This window comes from Spironucleus salmonicida, chromosome 7 (assembly GCF_000497125.1).
Source record: "Spironucleus salmonicida strain ATCC 50377 chromosome 7, whole genome shotgun sequence".
In the NCBI taxonomy this organism is placed as follows: Eukaryota; Fornicata; order Diplomonadida; family Hexamitidae; genus Spironucleus; species Spironucleus salmonicida.
In genome coordinates, this window is record NC_090602.1 from 1126993 (window position 1) to 1146155 (window position 19163).

General features: G+C 37.1%; 13 protein-coding genes across 13 annotated transcripts; 7 read left to right on the forward strand and 6 right to left on the reverse strand. All coding sequences in view use genetic code 6, as the record gives it.

Annotated features, from left to right (window-relative positions):
- Nucleotides 1-52: 52 nt before the first annotated feature.
- Nucleotides 53-2191, forward strand: SS50377_27444 (uncharacterized protein; the record flags this gene model as incomplete). Its single annotated transcript, XM_067911230.1, has 1 exon — nucleotides 53-2191. One exon carries the CDS (start codon nucleotides 53-55, stop codon nucleotides 2189-2191), a length of 2139 nt encoding a protein of 712 aa, XP_067761917.1.
- An 861-nt stretch (nucleotides 2192-3052) lies between these two features.
- SS50377_27445 (ABC transporter family protein) lies at nucleotides 3053-3595 on the forward strand (the record flags this gene model as incomplete). The annotated part of the gene is made up of 1 exon (XM_067911231.1): nucleotides 3053-3595. The coding sequence occupies one exon, from the start codon at nucleotides 3053-3055 to the stop codon at nucleotides 3593-3595; it is 543 nt and encodes a 180-aa protein (XP_067761918.1).
- Nucleotides 3596-3610: 15 nt separating this feature from the next.
- Nucleotides 3611-4033, reverse strand: SS50377_27446 (Transmembrane domain-containing protein; the record flags this gene model as incomplete). Its single annotated transcript, XM_067911232.1, has 1 exon — nucleotides 3611-4033. The coding sequence occupies one exon, from the start codon at nucleotides 4031-4033 to the stop codon at nucleotides 3611-3613; it is 423 nt and encodes a 140-aa protein (XP_067761919.1).
- Nucleotides 4034-4086: 53 nt separating this feature from the next.
- SS50377_27447 (Cysteine-rich membrane protein 2) lies at nucleotides 4087-5148 on the reverse strand (the record flags this gene model as incomplete). Its single annotated transcript, XM_067911233.1, has 1 exon — nucleotides 4087-5148. The coding sequence occupies one exon, from the start codon at nucleotides 5146-5148 to the stop codon at nucleotides 4087-4089; it is 1062 nt and encodes a 353-aa protein (XP_067761920.1).
- Nucleotides 5149-5326: 178 nt separating this feature from the next.
- Nucleotides 5327-5647, reverse strand: SS50377_27448 (Cysteine-rich protein; the record flags this gene model as incomplete). Its single annotated transcript, XM_067911234.1, has 1 exon — nucleotides 5327-5647. The coding sequence occupies one exon, from the start codon at nucleotides 5645-5647 to the stop codon at nucleotides 5327-5329; it is 321 nt and encodes a 106-aa protein (XP_067761921.1).
- Nucleotides 5648-6202: 555 nt separating this feature from the next.
- Nucleotides 6203-6604, forward strand: SS50377_27449 (uncharacterized protein; the record flags this gene model as incomplete). Its single annotated transcript, XM_067911235.1, has 1 exon — nucleotides 6203-6604. The coding sequence occupies one exon, from the start codon at nucleotides 6203-6205 to the stop codon at nucleotides 6602-6604; it is 402 nt and encodes a 133-aa protein (XP_067761922.1).
- SS50377_27450 (uncharacterized protein) lies at nucleotides 6605-7321 on the reverse strand (the record flags this gene model as incomplete). The annotated part of the gene is made up of 1 exon (XM_067911236.1): nucleotides 6605-7321. One exon carries the CDS (start codon nucleotides 7319-7321, stop codon nucleotides 6605-6607), a length of 717 nt encoding a protein of 238 aa, XP_067761923.1.
- A 488-nt stretch (nucleotides 7322-7809) lies between these two features.
- On the forward strand, nucleotides 7810-8130 carry SS50377_27451 (Cysteine-rich protein; the record flags this gene model as incomplete). Its single annotated transcript, XM_067911237.1, has 1 exon — nucleotides 7810-8130. One exon carries the CDS (start codon nucleotides 7810-7812, stop codon nucleotides 8128-8130), a length of 321 nt encoding a protein of 106 aa, XP_067761924.1.
- A 178-nt stretch (nucleotides 8131-8308) lies between these two features.
- Nucleotides 8309-9370, forward strand: SS50377_27452 (Cysteine-rich membrane protein 2; the record flags this gene model as incomplete). Its single annotated transcript, XM_067911238.1, has 1 exon — nucleotides 8309-9370. One exon carries the CDS (start codon nucleotides 8309-8311, stop codon nucleotides 9368-9370), a length of 1062 nt encoding a protein of 353 aa, XP_067761925.1.
- A 53-nt stretch (nucleotides 9371-9423) lies between these two features.
- Nucleotides 9424-9846, forward strand: SS50377_27453 (Transmembrane domain-containing protein; the record flags this gene model as incomplete). Its single annotated transcript, XM_067911239.1, has 1 exon — nucleotides 9424-9846. One exon carries the CDS (start codon nucleotides 9424-9426, stop codon nucleotides 9844-9846), a length of 423 nt encoding a protein of 140 aa, XP_067761926.1.
- Nucleotides 9847-10144: 298 nt separating this feature from the next.
- Nucleotides 10145-11641, reverse strand: SS50377_27454 (CTP synthase; the record flags this gene model as incomplete). The annotated part of the gene is made up of 1 exon (XM_067911240.1): nucleotides 10145-11641. The coding sequence occupies one exon, from the start codon at nucleotides 11639-11641 to the stop codon at nucleotides 10145-10147; it is 1497 nt and encodes a 498-aa protein (XP_067761927.1).
- A 146-nt stretch (nucleotides 11642-11787) lies between these two features.
- SS50377_27455 (uncharacterized protein) lies at nucleotides 11788-12465 on the reverse strand (the record flags this gene model as incomplete). The annotated part of the gene is made up of 1 exon (XM_067911241.1): nucleotides 11788-12465. The coding sequence occupies one exon, from the start codon at nucleotides 12463-12465 to the stop codon at nucleotides 11788-11790; it is 678 nt and encodes a 225-aa protein (XP_067761928.1).
- A 749-nt stretch (nucleotides 12466-13214) lies between these two features.
- On the forward strand, nucleotides 13215-18908 carry SS50377_27456 (uncharacterized protein; the record flags this gene model as incomplete). Its single annotated transcript, XM_067911242.1, has 1 exon — nucleotides 13215-18908. The coding sequence occupies one exon, from the start codon at nucleotides 13215-13217 to the stop codon at nucleotides 18906-18908; it is 5694 nt and encodes a 1897-aa protein (XP_067761929.1).
- Nucleotides 18909-19163: the final 255 nt, after the last annotated feature.

A 19163-nucleotide genomic window follows, 5' to 3' on the forward strand; every position in this document is an offset into this window, starting at 1 on the left:
TTATATACTAAAATTAAAATTTTAAAATTTTAACTTAAGTACACTCCTCTAAATGAATCCTTTCATATCAACTATAACTTAAGTTTTAAATGGCAACACTATTTTGTTACAGAATGGTATATAAGTAATATTATCAGGTGTTTAAGCAGATAATTAAATAGCTGCTAAAGAATTCTTAAGGAAGAATACTATTGGTAACTAAGTTTCAGTAACTCCCATTAAGCAGCTTTCAGAGAAAAAAATTATCGCAACAGTTATTCTTAAAAATTTTGATATCTCAGTATAGCTTGCGAAGAAAGGTTTAGGATCTCCCTTTGGTTCAGGCTCATAAGCAGATGCAGTTAAGTAGGCATATATTGAAAAAGAATAGATATTATATAGTGTAGAAGACTATACAAAGAACTAATCATCTTCTTTACAATCATTTATTAAGCAAAACTAACAAATCTCAGGATATATAGACTATGTAATATCTCCAGAAAAAGTTATATTTGTAACATTTATTGCATCTAAATAAATTAAATTTTTAGCCAAGCCATAGGATATTATTTCACTTAATGAATAATCCATTTCAGATATAAATTTATTTATTTAAAAATAAGCTACATTAGTTCCTAACTTCATTGAAAATAATATTGTTACTTCATTAATAACTTATTAAGGTGCAAACAATACATCAATTAATCTTAGTGATGCATTAGTCTCTAAGAAAAATTATTCCTATGTTTTGAAAAAAGAAAAGGGGGCATTGATTCAAGGCTGCCATGTAATTTCTGTGTTTTCTTCTGATTAGATAACTGTAAAAATAAATAACTAAGAAGAAAAATTCTATTTTAGTTCAATATATGCCCCAAGAGTCACCAAAGAATCAGTGGAAGACTATGCTATTGAATCTAGAGAATTTGTTAGAATGTAACTTTTTAATAAAATTGTTGATATCATAATAGATTACGAAAAAAACGATAAAAAGTTTGTTTCTGTATATATTAATAAGAAAAACTTTAATATTCAGTATATTCAAACTGGTTTAGTATAATTAATGAAACATTCAAAATCAGATTTAAATAGAGCTAATAATTATGAAGAACTTCTAAAAATTGAGCCAAATAAACCTGAAGCTCCTATAAAAATTAAAATTACAGATTTCTAAGATCAAAAAATTGATGAAATCAAAACCAAAGTAGCTAAATTTTCTGGATAAAAAACTAAATTCCAAGCAACTGTAGAGCAAATAATATCAGGTAGTAAGTACAAATGCTTGCTTTAATTAAACCAAAGCACATTTTACAATATTATTATCAATTTAGCTCAAGTTTATGTACCATAAGTTAAAAAATTCGAAAAATACAGTGAAGAAGCCCAAGATTTTGCCAGAGACTCATTATTGTACTAGAAAGTAACAATTATATTCTCGCCGAATATCGAAAAGCACACAAATTCAGTATTTTCTTTTATTTATCTAGAAAATATTCTTTTTAACGCATAAGTAGTTGCAAAAGGTCTTGGAAAAGCCCAACATGACTCAATTTAAGAAATTTAATGTGCAGAAAGTGAAGCAAAAAGTAAATTTTTGAAATTATATGAAAAATAAATCGAAAATCAAAGAGTTTCTAACGGGAAAATAATTTGCAAGATTATTGAATTTAGCGATAATTGTGAGGTTATTATGAAAAAAGTTGATGAGAAATTACCTGAAATTAAAGCGTATGAGAGGATTGCACCGAAATTACACGACTTTGTAGCAGTTTTAGAGAATGGAAAATTTTTACGTGCAAACATTCTTAGCGTTTCTCCATTATTGATATTATAGATTGATACTGGGAATAAGTCAATAATAGGGTTAGATCAAGTATATAAACTTGAAAAATAATATTTTGATGAATAAAAATAAGTTTTTGGCATTTAATTAGCCTGTATAATAATACACAATAATGAAATACAAGCTGTAAAGTAACTATTCTAGGAGTAAATTTGTGGTGAAAATCTAGTAGTTTTTGTTACGAATGAAGGAGCATTCGTAATGGCTCCGGAAGTCTCAAAACTAAATGCCCAAGACTCAATCAGTGGTTTTTTGCTTGAAAAAGGTCTCGCAAAAATAGATGAAAACTGTTCAGAAAATGATCTTTTGATCGATTTGGGGCGTATTGAAGGCGAAGCAATCCAGGCCAATAGAGGCTTGTGGAAGAAGTGATGAAATGAAATTTTAATATCAATCACTATTAATAGAGTATCACTATATGAAATTAAAATTTATACTAGTACTATCCTGGTTTGCTTATATTAATATCCATTTATGGATGATACACTAATATTTAAATAAAAATAAAAATATAATAAATTTAGTTAATAATTTTCTGCATGAAATAAGTTTATCACTAAAAAATTTAGATAAATATATTTATGATCTCATACATATAATTCATATAAATATACTAGATCTTAGAATCTTATGCACTTAAAGATTTATTAAACTTACTTCTATACTTTCTAAAATATATTGATCAGATTAATTCGTGCAATTATGATTGCAAATAATAAATCTGTTGTCTAGTCAAGATGACTAATTTTTCATTTAATTTTTAATTCAATTTAAGAAAATTCAAAAATATGCGTGAATAAACTATTAGTATAAAATAATACTTTTGTTATTTTAATTAAAGAAAGACAAATTAAAATTTCTTATTATATAAAAAATGGTGAAAATTATTTTCTATAGGTAAATAAAACTATGTTTAAATTTTGCCTTAATATATAATGTACTGGATACTTAAGATTAAAATAAGGTAATAATATTAATAGAAAAGCCAGTTTCTAATGAAACTAATAACTAAATTATTTTTAGTATTTGCAATACTGTTTTTTAAAATTACAATGAACGATTTTCATGTAACATTACTTACTTATTAAAATACGTTATATACTTATTAGAAATAAAGTTCAATGAAATTTAATTATTGATTAAATTAACACCTTTTGATAAGAATCTGAAAATTTTATTGTAGCATAATTTGTAAGTTAAAATCCAAATATCATCTCACTTTTATTAATAGTAATGAAGTATATATTTCTTGACGAACCTACTACTGGATTAGACCCATAAACTAAAAGAACAGTATGGAAAGCAATAAAATAGGCTTCTATAGGTAATACCGTTATACTTACAACTCACTCTATGGAAGAAGCTGATGCATTATGTGATAGAATAGGAATTTTAGTTGCTGGGTAACTTAGGGCAATTGGAACGGCCTAACATTTGAAAATTAGATTTGGATCTGGTTATAAAATAGTCATTTAGGGTACTGAGATGGGGATTTATAAAGTCATAGATAAATTAAAAGCAATAATTAACTCAATTACCTAACTCGAATTTTAACCAATAATAGGAACTGATAATAAATATAAATCTTAATTATTTTTCAAAGAAAAATGTTAATTATCCCATATTTGGATATGCCTATTTGAGAGTAAAACTGAAGACCTCATAACTGAATATTCTATAAACTATACTGATTTAGAAGACGTATTTTTAAAAATAGTCGATCGTATAGAACCTGCTGAATAATGTTGTTTACAGAGCAACGATGATGTGGAGTGAGGCTGCTTTACGCTTTCAGGTCTGCAGCGGGAGGAAGGAGGCCCATACCACGGCAACGCAGGCGGTCAGACTGGCGCAGTGGAGGGCCTAGTCGATTACAAACACCGAAACTCTGCAGGCACGGATCTACATTCGTGATGAGTTGCGACTCCTCCAGTGCGACTTGGCCAGATCAATCAGAAAATGTGATCCAAACTCCACAGCAAATGATCCTGCGATAGCAGCGGTTGCATAACTAGGTCGGTAGCCAAAGTAAAGCGTGAAGGGCGGAACGATGAGTAGTTGAAGATAAGTAACCTAAAGTGAGTGTAACCAGATACCCTTCTTGCATGGCGTGGACTTATCGCCGCACTAACATAGAAACTAAAACAAGCCATCGGCAGCGAGGTGCTTTGCCAGCAGTGCTAAGTAGAGGTACACTAGACTAGGAAGCTCCATTCCGTTTACATACAACCTTATATTGTATAATAATATGCATTACTACAAGGGACTCAGATATGCATACCCTGATCCGTACACAAAGGCGGTGATGCAGCAGCCAAAAAATCACGTTTCTGAGCGTGGGCCTTCCAAATGCAAATAAAAACCACTGCACCTGCAACCAATAGAAGTACCCCACCAACTACGGTACTGACAATCACCCCAGCTTGGTTCTGTATGTCCTACGCGCAGATGTTTCCAGTGAAGTTACCTAGGTGAAGATGAATGATATACCCATTTTCACAGTTTTCAGCTAAATTATTCACCGGAAATACTCCGCGCTGACATTCTGAAGTGTCAACACCCTCGATCATGACATCTCCTTTTGTACAATCACATAATCCATTAAAAACACTTAAACCATCGGGACACCGTTAATTAAATATGTTAAGATTATCCGCACGGCAGAATGTTATGATAGATCCAGCAACCATCATACGGTTCTGGATATGTCCTTTCTCGCAGAAGCTACACTGTAACCCAGATTTGGTATACACGATCTGTGCTCCATTCCTGCAGATGCACTGATCATTCTACACAGAAACCTCTGTTTGTATCAGACCCATTATGGCAAGGTTCTCGCAGGGCGTGCCGCAGCTGAGTAATGGAGGGGAATAAATCTGATCTGGAGCAGGGCAGGTGCTGGAACAAAACGTTGTACTACTGTTAGGAATGCGGAAGGCAAGTTACCCCGGTTAGCACCGTGTGCAGTGTCCGTCTAAATTCGAAAAGCCGAGTGCGCATTCCCCACTCGCGGCACCACTATTATGGAGGCAAGCCCCACCAACATGTGCATCAAATTGCGCGTTACAGAATGTACATTCCGTCCCAGATAGCAGAGCAGGAATCTAGGAATTTAAGCATTCTTTTGCTACTATAAGATAATCAGCATTTGTAGTAGTATTTGGTTCTAGTAGTTTACACCGCATGAAACTGTGTTCGAAAACCGGCACCAATTGCAAGTCAATGCACTAGCACTATCCTATTTAGGTAAATGTATCAATAATAAGATACATGGTGTTCGTGTCACAGGGGATGCATGTAGGTGTATGGGTGTAATTGCAGATTTACATTTATAAGTTAATTAATATTTTGATACAAAACATTATATTAGAATTACAATTTTTAAGTTTATTAATGAGAAAATGGTTCTATACTGACTAATAAAAAGATTAGAGTTAGAGTAATATTCAAGTAGTTTTCCAGCCGTGTGGGGTAGTATGTTGTAAAAAAAGCACAATAAACAGTGAGTCACTCGCACTTGCATGAAGGACAACCGCAGGAGCAGCCGGCCTTACCGGTGCACTTGTTGCAGCAGCCGCACGCGTTCTCGCACTTGCATGAAGGACAACCGCAGGAGCAGCCGGCCTTACCGGTGCACTTGTTGCAGCAGCCGCACGCGTTCTCGCACTTGCATGAAGGACAACCGCAGGAGCAGCCGGCCTTACCGGTGCACTTGTTGCAGCAGCCGCACGCGTTCTCGCACTTGCATGAAGGACAACCGCAGGAGCAGCCGGCCTTACCGGTGCACTTATCACAGCAGTTACAGGTAGCAGAACATCCACAGGGCATTTGATAAGGAGTGGGAGTATTATAGGAAGCAGAATATCTGATAATACTCCGATATCAGATCTACAGCATTCCCCAATCTCGTTTCTGGTTTTGGGTAATGACGAGCAGATATATATAATATACTGGTTGTAACTGAGTTGTGCTTCTTGCAACAAACTACAAGTATACATTCCAATCGCCTAGAGACCCTTCGTGCTTTAGGCTCAACCACATCCAGAGAGTCAGTGGACCGGTGCAATGACCCTCGAACTCTGCGTGATCACTACTGTGACATCTAGCTAGTTGCTGCCTTGCTGGGTTAGTGATACCGGATTGCTCCAACTGCCCTATTGTTCTTTTTATATTAGCAGACGAAATTAGTGTCTATTATGAAATAAAACATCGCCAACTGATCTTTAATATATTTAAAAAATGTAAATATAAAATTTTATTTATTTATAAAGACATATAGATTGTTAGGGGTTTTCTTTTCACCAGCTAATTTTTATGATACTTTAACCGATTAGAATATTTTATATATAAAAGATATAATTCCATCCTTTTATAAACTTGATAATGGAATATGATTTCGATTTAATTGGAGCAGAGTCATCGCCCAGTACATCTGATGATGAACATATATCAATATCTTTGATATAAATAACAGATCTATCATTTCTAGAGAGGCGTGGAACTTCTCTACGTGTTATTGAGTATCCTTAAGATCTCATTCGTTAATAAACTATAATCGAACAATCTGCCGTATTCTCCATTATAAATGGTTTATGCGTCTAATAAAGGATGATGAAATGTTCAATATTTAGGTTTATACGCTATATTACAATTCATGGTGAGCTATATTTCATCCCACAAACATAACATCGGTCATCGATATAGCTTGCTATATCTTGTTAACATATTTAATAATAAAGACTGATGATTTAAGCTTTTATAGTAAGGCTTCGATATTCTAAGTGATCATTCATCATCACTGTTTATAAGGACTAATTACATTTAAACTTTAATACGCGCAGCTCTTTATAGCTACCCTTTAAGTTCGTTCTTAGTTTTATCTTTTTCTGCTATTATACGATCTAGCTCTTGCATATCTTTATTCAATTTTTAAATTTATATATGAATTTTAGATTCATTATTGTTTATAAATTCCCGTCTTTATTAGTCGTAAACTACTAAATCTTGGTTAAGTCTTTCTTAATAATTAGAAAGCTCATCTCTAAAAAACTAACTCCGTTATTACATTTCTTATTATTTTGCACGTTATGTAGCTATCTTTTTAACTAATATTTATCGCTTTGAATCGGATATTTACTTTTATTTTTATAATGATTAAGTATATTCGTCTTATGCTAATTCTTATGCTTGTGCCAGCTAATTTTTTAAGTTTTCAGTTTATTATTAAGAGGTAGAAAGTTAATTCAACAATTAATTCAATTTTTGTTAAAGCTATAACAAATCCTACTTATCAGATGAACTTGTTAGCTACTTTCTTTTAGATAATAATTCAGAATCATAATATTCTTTGATCTTTTACTCTTTTTCATCTTATTCAATTTCAAATTATGCCTGTGTTTAACGACGCCACATTTCATATTCCCAAGTTATAGTATTTTATATAGCCTACCGTCTTATATTGAAATTATTTACCTCGGCCTCAGAAAGGTTAGACGCTTCCATATTTTAAAATTTAGGATATATACTATTTATTAAATATTACAATATTAAACGGGAAAAAGTTAATCCCATGACTAAACTGCGAAAGGATATTAGCATAGTTCCAAAAACTAACTTCCACATACGTCTTAGTTTCCTTTAATACCTAATACAAAAGAACAATAGGGCAGTTGGAGCAATCCGGTATCACTAACCCAGCAAGGCAGCAACTAGCTAGATGTCACAGTAGTGATCACGCAGAGTTCGAGGGTCATTGCACCGGTCCACTGACTCTCTGGATGTGGTTGAGCCTAAAGCACGAAGGGTCTCTAGGCGATTGGAATGTATACTTGTAGTTTGTTGCAAGAAGCACAACTCAGTTACAACCAGTATATTATATATATCTGCTCGTCATTACCCAAAACCAGAAACGAGATTGGGGAATGCTGTAGATCTGATATCGGAGTATTATCAGATATTCTGCTTCCTATAATACTCCCACTCCTTATCAAATGCCCTGTGGATGTTCTGCTACCTGTAACTGCTGTGATAAGTGCACCGGTAAGGCCGGCTGCTCCTGCGGTTGTCCTTCATGCAAGTGCGAGAACGCGTGCGGCTGCTGCAACAAGTGCACCGGTAAGGCCGGCTGCTCCTGCGGTTGTCCTTCATGCAAGTGCGAGAACGCGTGCGGCTGCTGCAACAAGTGCACCGGTAAGGCCGGCTGCTCCTGCGGTTGTCCTTCATGCAAGTGCGAGAACGCGTGCGGCTGCTGCAACAAGTGCACCGGTAAGGCCGGCTGCTCCTGCGGTTGTCCTTCATGCAAGTGCGAGTGACTCACTGTTTATTGTGCTTTTTTTACAACATACTACCCCACACGGCTGGAAAACTACTTGAATATTACTCTAACTCTAATCTTTTTATTAGTCAGTATAGAACCATTTTCTCATTAATAAACTTAAAAATTGTAATTCTAATATAATGTTTTGTATCAAAATATTAATTAACTTATAAATGTAAATCTGCAATTACACCCATACACCTACATGCATCCCCTGTGACACGAACACCATGTATCTTATTATTGATACATTTACCTAAATAGGATAGTGCTAGTGCATTGACTTGCAATTGGTGCCGGTTTTCGAACACAGTTTCATGCGGTGTAAACTACTAGAACCAAATACTACTACAAATGCTGATTATCTTATAGTAGCAAAAGAATGCTTAAATTCCTAGATTCCTGCTCTGCTATCTGGGACGGAATGTACATTCTGTAACGCGCAATTTGATGCACATGTTGGTGGGGCTTGCCTCCATAATAGTGGTGCCGCGAGTGGGGAATGCGCACTCGGCTTTTCGAATTTAGACGGACACTGCACACGGTGCTAACCGGGGTAACTTGCCTTCCGCATTCCTAACAGTAGTACAACGTTTTGTTCCAGCACCTGCCCTGCTCCAGATCAGATTTATTCCCCTCCATTACTCAGCTGCGGCACGCCCTGCGAGAACCTTGCCATAATGGGTCTGATACAAACAGAGGTTTCTGTGTAGAATGATCAGTGCATCTGCAGGAATGGAGCACAGATCGTGTATACCAAATCTGGGTTACAGTGTAGCTTCTGCGAGAAAGGACATATCCAGAACCGTATGATGGTTGCTGGATCTATCATAACATTCTGCCGTGCGGATAATCTTAACATATTTAATTAACGGTGCCCCGATGGTTTAAGTGTTTTTAATGGATTATGTGATTGTACAAAAGGAGATGTCATGATCGAGGGTGTTGACACTTCAGAATGTCAGCGCGGAGTATTTCCGGTGAATAATTTAGCTGAAAACTGTGAAAATGGGTATATCATTCATCTTCACCTAGGTAACTTCACTGGAAACATCTGCGCGTAGGACATACAGAACCAAGCTGGGGTGATTGTCAGTACCGTAGTTGGTGGGGTACTTCTATTGGTTGCAGGTGCAGTGGTTTTTATTTGCATTTGGAAGGCCCACGCTCAGAAACGTGATTTTTTGGCTGCTGCATCACCGCCTTTGTGTACGGATCAGGGTATGCATATCTGAGTCCCTTGTAGTAATGCATATTATTATACAATATAAGGTTGTATGTAAACGGAATGGAGCTTCCTAGTCTAGTGTACCTCTACTTAGCACTGCTGGCAAAGCACCTCGCTGCCGATGGCTTGTTTTAGTTTCTATGTTAGTGCGGCGATAAGTCCACGCCATGCAAGAAGGGTATCTGGTTACACTCACTTTAGGTTACTTATCTTCAACTACTCATCGTTCCGCCCTTCACGCTTTACTTTGGCTACCGACCTAGTTATGCAACCGCTGCTATCGCAGGATCATTTGCTGTGGAGTTTGGATCACATTTTCTGATTGATCTGGCCAAGTCGCACTGGAGGAGTCGCAACTCATCACGAATGTAGATCCGTGCCTGCAGAGTTTCGGTGTTTGTAATCGACTAGGCCCTCCACTGCGCCAGTCTGACCGCCTGCGTTGCCGTGGTATGGGCCTCCTTCCTCCCGCTGCAGACCTGAAAGCGTAAAGCAGCTTCACTATGTTCTAACAATTCTTAATTTTCATCTATAGTGAAATAGAAATTATGAATTTTATTGCTATCATTATATCACTCTTTCTTCGTCGTTTTTACGGTCAATTACCAATTTTCAAAACTATACCGCCCTCATTCCCTGCGCCCTCTATTATCCAACTTTACCACAAATACTCGGTTCACGAAAATCACTGACTTTCCATTTTCCACTCCCTTTAAAAATCAATTATCTATTATTATATATTAATATATAGTTTCCTACCACCACATTTCGCCCAAAAATTTCACTCAGCGCACTTCTTCACGAACTCCGTAAACACCTTATGGGGCTGCATGACCTTGCTCTTGAACTCGGGGTGGAACTGGACGGCCACGAAGAACCTCAAACCCTCAATTTCAACGATTTCGGCCAATCCGGTCTCCTCGTTCTTCCCGACGATTTTGAGGCCGTTTTCGACCAATTTAGCCTCAAATTCGCTGTTTACTTCGAATCTGTGCCTGTGGCGCTCTGAAACCTCGTCCTCGCCGTAAATCGCACGCGCGTAACTTCCTGGCAACAATTTGCACTTGTAGGCCCCCAGGCGCATGCTGCCGCCGACGGTCTCAATTTTCTTCTGGCAGGCCATCAAACTGATCACTTTGATGCTTTCGGTGTCAAATTCCTCGGAATTCGCGTTCTCGAGGCCCAGAACGTTCCGGGCGAACTCGATTATCGCGATTTGCATTCCGAGGCAGATGCCGAAGTAGGGGACGTCATTCTCGCGGCAGAACTGGCAGGCCAGGATCATGCCAGCGACGCCGCGCTCGCCGAAACCGCCAGGAACAAGCACGCCTGAGACGCTTTCGAGGGCGGTGGCGACGGTTTCTGGCGTTAGCGATTCTGAGTCGATTTTGACGATTTCGACCTTCGTGTCGTTAGCGATGCCTGCATGCGTTAGAGACTCAAAAACTGACTTATAGGCGTCGCTGTTCTCGAGATATTTGCCTACGAAACCAATTTTTACTGTTTTTGACGGCGAAATGAGCGATTAAATGGTGTTTTTCCAGTTTGTCATATCGAGTGGTTTGCCTGTGAAGAGTTTGAGTTTTTGGAGCACAATAATGTCGAGGGCTTGGTTTTGGAGGTAGATGGGGATCTCGTATATTGAATTTTCGAGATCCACTTCTTCAATAATCGAATCGACGTTGCAGTAGAATGCAAGCTTTTTCTTGTTTTCTTCACCAATAGCTACTTCAGAACGTGTTACTAAGACGTCTGGTGTCATTCCGAGCTCTCTGAGTTTCGCTACAGACATTTGGGATGGTTTGGTTTTAACCTCGCCGGCAGCCTTTAAGTAAGGTACGTATGTAAGATGGATGAAAATACAGTTCTCTCTTCCAACTTCGAATTGGAACTGACGAAAAGCTTCAAGGTATGGAAGACCTTCAATATCTCCAACGGTACCACCTAATTCAGTAATAACAATATCACAGTTTTCTGAACCAAACTTAACATTTCTCTTGATTTCGTCAGTGATATGAGGGATAGTTTGAACAGTTGCTCCAAGGTACTTACCTTGTCTCTCATTTTAGATAACATTAAGGTAGATTTAGCCAGAAGAAATAGAGTTGGTCCTATTAAATTCTCCATGGGTGAACCGTTCATAATGACCAAGATCTAAATCTGTTTCTGCTCCATCGTCTAAAACGTAAACTTCTCCATGCTAGTATGGAGACATAGTACCTGGGTCTACGTTAAAATATGGATCAAATTTTTAATTTCTGACTGAAAAACCATGCATCTCAAGTAGACAACCTAAAGCTGCTGAGAAAAGGCCTTTACCAAGGGAAGACAATACACCGCCAGTTACAAAGATGTACTTCATGACGGGGAAGGAATGAAAAGTAGAAAGAATACATATCGCAATAATATATTATATACTCAAATTCATTTTAAAAATTAAAATATCTACAGACACAAATTGAAACTACAAAATAGAATGACTGCGAATTCAATTAATTTTGCTACCTTTCTTCTTCTATCTTGCTTACTAATTATTTCAATAAGACTATTTTCTTTTTCAAAATGTTCTCTTTTAATATCTTCTAATTATTATCCAGTAACTTATCTTTTACTAAACTCCTCTACAAATTACTCGGATGCTTTTTCTATTTCTCTTTATAACCTTTCAATATCTCTTTCGGCCTTTTCAATATCTTTTTTATCATTTTATTCCTAAAATTTCATATTTTTAATGTATGACTCTTGCTAATTAATCTCTTTTACATTTTGCTTTATAGTAACCTAAATTCGCTCAAGTTGTATATAATTTTCTTCATTTTCAACCTCTAACTCCCGAATAATTTCTTCTTTCTCAGTAGTAGCTGTTGATAAAATTTCAATCTAAACGTCAAACTATCTTTTTGAAGCGGTATTATTCATTTTCATTTATTCTATTGTTAATTCCTAATAATTATTATTGGATTTTAATTGCTTTAACTCATCAAAACAAGAGTCTAATTATAATTCTAACTATTTTCGACTTTCTACTTCATTAAGTAATAATTTCTCTGTATCTGGTATTCTTCTTGAACGAGATAAAGAAGGTGTACGATATGATGTCATTGGAGATGATCTGGAGCGTTTTTAAGGACTAAGCATATTCAGAATCTGGAGTGGTAAAATTTATATTTTAATATATAATAATATTATATATTAAAAATGGGGCATATTATATATATTAGTTTAATATTAATTGTTGCACGTTTAATACTTGTAAGAGATCAATTACCTTCTTAGTTATAATTTAATCATTTATATTTTAATAAAATTTAAGATTAAAGAAATAAAAATCATTAAGCTTACATCTATTATAATCTAGATGCACAAAATATTTTTCAGTTTATTAGGAATATTTAAATTTGTCTACATATAACTATCCGATACTAGTATATTAGCGTAGTTTTTAATTTTATTTACTAGGCAAATTATTATTGATCTAATATTCGTATCTACACCTTAAAAATTAAATATTTATTAAAAAATTAAATATAAAACCACAAGCCACTAAACTTAAGGCTAAAAAACTGATAGAGAATTTAGCTTAGAATATTATTTTAATTAAAAATAATATTCGAAAAATATTTTAAAGGAGAATCGGAAAATGACCTAATTTACAAGTTAAAGTAGTAAAGTAAACAATCATTTATAATTTTGATAAACAGAGATACTTAAATAAATAAGTAATGTCTCTGTTGCCATTTAATATCGTTGATCAAATAACATTGCTAACTTATTAATTGATATCTTATTTCTTTAATGAAATATAACATTATATTATTATATAGTATAATTATTAATATTTCCCTTCTTAAATGGCTGCATTCATTTAATTCTCACATTAAAAGGCATAATAAGATGCAGAATTAATTAAGGAAGCCATATTATTAGCATCTAGCAGTGGATCACCAACTACTAAAGCAGTTTTAATTGCGTACGAAAACTTATTAAAAGATAGATATAATTTATAATTTTCTCGTGATTCTCTTATATATCGTACTATTCTTAAGATGTCTTTAATTAATTCATATCGTCCTCCGTCGGTTTCGAGTTTTTTAGATCAATCATATTCGATAAATTAGATACCTGAAAGTAGTAGCAAAATATCTTGGCTTTAACGCCTTGAAATGGCTTATTAATGGTTATATTACTCTCATATAATAAATTGTTTTAAAGTAAATATGCTCAATAAACTGGGATATGGAAGCCTATAAAAAGCATTTGTCAGTACTAAAAAATAATCTTCAGTAAATGACAATATGAGTTTTTCGGGAGATAAATCAAAAGAAGAAGAAAATATAAATAAAACTGAAAGTAATGATGATGAAAGTGCAGGTGAGGGAGACAAAAGTGGACCACCTGAAACTAGTGGATTAAAATATGATTTTTCTAAAATTAATGCTTTTAAATTGATAAAAGAACTTTCTGAGAATAAAACATAGAGTTCTGCGTTAAGTGGGCACAATATAGAAGCACGGGATAGTTTAAGTAAAATATCAAAACATAATACTCTAACTGAATCTGATAGCAGTGTTAAAAAGGATAAATCTCACAATTCATCTTTCTTCCATGTTTTAGGCCCGAAAGACAAAAGTTTAAATGACTAAAATAACGATAAGAATAATAAATCTAAAGAAAAATATTAATCAAAGAGAAGCTCCAGTTCTAAGCATAAATATAGCGAATCTTCAGAAACAAGTCTTTACTACTCGGAAGAAGATTCGCAACATAGCAGCTTATCAGATTTGGAGCTTAACTTATCAAATCTTTATTCATCGAATATCTAGCTAAAATCGATATAGAAAAGTTCTGAATCATCATCTCCAGATAAGTAAAAGCTGATGGCACCAAAAACGAAATAACAAATTGAATAGCAACGCTCTACTTTATAGGATTCGTTCGCAGTGTTCCTGCAAGAAAATCTCTAAAATGACACCCATCTAGACGAGTAACTAAGAGATTTGAATCGAAAATCGAGCCTCATGACTAAACATGAAAAAGCTGACGAATCGCAGAACTTATCAAACTAAAGCAACAGTTTGGTCTAATAGCTCCTCAATAACAATACTACTTAATCCCAAGCTGCCAAACCCCCAAATTTCAAATCGATCTAGCAATTAAGCCAAAACTCGCACACCACACCCTCCCTGCACGATATTTCTGCAAAGCCGCTCGAAAGCCTCCTACAGGACCAGTACCCCTCGATCGTTGAGAACATGATTTCGGGCTGCAATTCGGTCGATTCGATCATCACAACGGCCTCCTTCAGACTGCGGATTCAGGAGAAGGCGGACCAGTTCGAGCTCATTCTGGTGCGGCATTTGTTCAATTTGTGGAAGCGGAAGTCGCTGGATCTGATCAAAGTCCAGAAGAATCTTGCTAACGAAATCGTGAACTTCTACGCCGCATTTGCGTTCTACAAAATGAAAAATACCGTGAAAGCGCAGGAAGCGAGGTTTGTGAAGGCGAAGCAGTTCATTTACCACTAGCGGAACAAAGTCATTATTAGGGCCTTCAAGGGGCTCAGAATCGCAGTTTCGGAGCAAAAATAGTTCGATTTCGGGCTGGATCCGGTCCAGGAGATTACGGCGCTTGTGCGCTTCAAAAACGAGTTCTAGGCGCTTTAAGATAAAATAGCGAATGAGCAAAGTTCTGACAAATTTGCATACTTCAAAAACCAGCAGATGGTGCAATTCCAGCAAGAGCAGCAGGTGATACTGAACCAGAAGAAGCTAGTGCTCACCCCGGACGAGCGATTTTACAAAAAGGTCTACGCGCTCCGCAGCTTCTTCATGCCCTGCTTCCCGTCCATTGAATCAGTGATTCCGCAGTTCCAGAACCGAAAACTCGCGCAGGCGTACGACCATTTGATCGATTTGGTTGATGCGACGACCGAGCCAGAGATTTTTAGCCAAATTTTTGCGTTTGTGCGCAAATTGATGCCAAAGGGCTACAGCATCCTCCCCGCAGCCGTACACACGCTGCGAAGGCCGATCGACTACCTGAACTTCCTGCAGGCGTGCAAGAAGTACCAGATGTACCAGAAGTTTTTCTTCCTAAAGTACCTGAAATTCAACGTCGAGCTCGTGCATGCAAAGGTCGAGATTTTCATTTAAAAACACAAATTCGACAAGTGGAAGCGCGTTTTCGCGTACAGGCACCGAATGAAAAATATAGACCAGTTTTTGCTCGACTACCACAACGAAAAAGTGCTCAAAAAGCGTGCGTTCACGCACTTGGTTTAAGAATTTCGGGATTTGCAGCTAATTTAGCCATTTTTGGGCAGACTAAATAATTACACTTTGAAATCGATTTTTCACTCCCTCAAATTTGCAGCTAAGGAAAAGCGCTACAATAGCCGCGAATTTGTCAAAAAAGTTGATATTTACTCATTTTTGCGCTCTTTGCACACGAATTTTAACGTGATCGTCGACAGGTTCAATTTCCTTGTCACGACTGAGGCGCTGGTCCTCCAAAACGCTCGAAAACGCACGAAAAGTCGAATTTTAATTTCGCTGCGCGAGGCCCTCGCGGTGCGCGTTTTCCAGCTCCTGCACCGCTAAAAATTCAACGCGAAAGCCGCCGTTCTGGTCTTCGAGGTTTCGCGCAATAAGTGGAACGCGGTGGTCGCTTTCCACGTAATTTAGCAGAAACGGACTGCGAAATACCAATTTAAGGCGCTTTCGACCTTGCTGCAATTTGCGATTCACCTGAGAACGAAATTCTCGTAGCTGGCGTTTGCGCGCTAATTCAAGCTCGCGTCTGCTGCGTTTTAGGCGCTGAAAACGAAAAGACTAGCCCTGAGCGAAAAAACGCGTATTTTGAGCTAAAATTTCACCTCGTCCAGCTTCGTCAAAATCGCGCAAATTCTGTTCAAAATCGCCCATTTGGTTGCCAAACTGGATGCTTATTAGCTCGGAAAGTCATATAAGCTGTTCATCAACATTTATTTGAATTGGAAGGAAAAGTCGATTTCAAATTCAAATTCGCGTTAGCAGAAAATGCTGAAAATTCTTTTCCAAAATAATGCGATTATTATACGAAAATAATTCACGTTTTGGCTGCGTTTTGCGCGTCTCACTGCGCGGGTGCAAATGCGCAAAAATCAAGCCCTGTAATCTCTCTTTCAGCACTGGCTCTTCCAGTTGCGGGAAAGCGTCCAGTTCGTCGCTTTCAAGCCTGTCCTGATCCGGTTGCAAGCACTGGCCGCACAACCTGATTTCGAAGGTCAAAAACCAACAGAAAAATCAAAAATTCTATAAAATTTGAGGCAGAAATTTATGCTTTTCGAGAATGGAACCCGGGCCTCTTTGAACGTAAACTTGATCGGTTTTTGCTTTTTCGAGCTGCGCGCCAATGCAGTACGGAGCAAGGGATTGAAGTTTTTCAGTTACTGTCTAAAGAACCAAATCGACCGCATACGCAAAATTGTAGCATTCAAAATTTTGCAAAGTTAGGCAAAAAAGGAGCGGAAAATTTTCGATGTAATGAATAGAAATATATATAATAATGTAAATATTGTTTTTGAGGAATTACTAAAACGGCATAATGACTTTTAACAGAAGAGTCTGGAGTGCTATTATATTGATTTACGGTTCTGTAAGCTCGCAGCTTTCAGGGCTTTAAAGTAAGCCCATTTTGTGAGGCAAAGTGCCGTTTTCTTCATCGAGAATAAGCAGAAAAATAAAATTTTACAGGCAGCTTTCAGCATGCTCCAATAGCGCTACAAACATATTATAGCTAGATTTTGGGAACTATGGCTGAAGCAGTAGCGGATTCTGCTACGCAGTGTATGGCGAGCACTTCAAGTGAAAAAAGCGCAGATTCAAGCCGTGCAAACTGTAGAATCACAGATTTAGAACAATAATAATTTCTTAGTTCGCCGCACGTTTACGTGCCTCGTCGACCGCGCTTCGCAACTGGCCGATTTCCGCTTTTCCCGCCTCTGCGGGATCGCTAGAAACGCTCTTAACACCATGTCCCAAAAACGTCAAATTTTTGTTGCTGCGCACGACGCAATTTTTGCAAATTACATCGAAAAACTTTCCCAAAAAGCTCTAAAAGGACTCAAAACCGAACACGGAATGGCGCTTTTGGCCTCTCTGAAGGTCTGCAAAAAGCAGCTCAAGCAAGTTAGAACAGTCTTCTTCAAATGGCGAGTCCTCGCGCGCCTGAAGGCGCTGCACTCGATCCTGGAAGCGCTAACGCAGCGCCACACGAAGCGGAAATATTTAGCGGAGATGCGCGTTTCCGCACGTCTATGCTCTTTGGAGAGCGGAATTGAGGAAATGAGCAGGTAGAGAATCGTCAAATAGGCCTTTTCTGCAGTTTCCAAGGTCATCGGAACCGCCAAAAACGAGGCTGCGTTGACTGTTGTTTTGGTCGATTTTAGGGCTAAAACGGCGTTTGTAGCAATAGTTGAGAGATTTAGTATATTGCAGGGCTAACAGCGTTAGCTATAAGAACTTTATGGTAAGAATATCCAAAATACTGCTTTTAAATCGCTAAAAACGAAAAATTAGCATTTCTTGAGCGTTTTACCGGTAGTTGATAAAAAGCAATTTGAAATCAACTTTTCACTCCTTAAACTAGCTCTCGGCACATGGATTTTCTACTTTGTCTAGATGAAAAAAGTGTCTCTAGCGCAATCACACGCTGCGAAACTGAGCAAAAAGCTAGCTTTCTCTGCGCTAATACACAAATTCAATTTCCTTGTGAGAACGCGTAAATTGGCGAAATAGGGCAAATTGGATCACTTGAAATAATAAGCATTTGCCAGGTTTCTTCAAGTTTATCGAAAAACGATTAGCAGCGAGTAAAAGCTTCTCAAATTTTAGCTGTAGAAAAATGCAAACACGAAAAGTTCAATTTTGAGGCTATTTTCAGAATTATTGCATAAAACATTTGAGGTCCGCTCTGCAGTTTTCGCACTGTAGCAGAAACTGGGTCAGAAGCAGTTGAAAAGTGCATTCCAGGTCCTAAAACTCAGGAATAACAAGTTGTAACAAAATGAAAATTAAATTATTTCGCATGGTAACGGCCAAATTTTGGCGAAAACCTTCAAAAATTTACTCGAAAGATCACGATAATTAATTTCATTATATCAGTTAATTTAGAATATTTGTGTGAAAAGTTGCAAAAAACTAGTTTTTGGGGTGATAACGGATGTCCAACTGATTAGCAGGCATTTTTCACGGCTGCGGCTGTCCGTATTGCTCGTTTCCTGGCACCGCGCAGCGCAGCAGACACGCCTGCGCTTGAAGGAGTCCGAACTCCAGCGGCGGGCTGCGGGGTTCATCGACAAGCGGAGACGCAGTCAACTAAAGTCCGTTTTCACGCAAATTAAACTACAGAATTTGAAGTATCAGCAGATGGAAAAGGTTGCGGATTCTGTGTTTTTCGGCAAATGCGAAGCCTTCGCAGTCTGGCGGCAGACGACTTACGACCAGCGGAAGGAGAAGCGGAACAAGAGCGCTTTCAGCTTCGGGAGCGGAAAGAGCGATTAGTGAGCAAATTGATCATTTCGGGGTTTTTTCTTTTGCTCTGTTAACGACTGCAAGGAGAACTATGGATGTCAAAATTGTAATACCGAGCGTAATGTAAACTGCGTTGCGTGAACTATTGGATTCTAACTTGCAGTTGAAGGTTAATGCGTTTGGAGTGCAGTAAAAATTCATCTCATTATTTGTTTGGATTTTCCGAGAGAATGAATAGAAAACTCTTAATATTATATAATATTAGAAATGTTATTGCTGACATAAAGA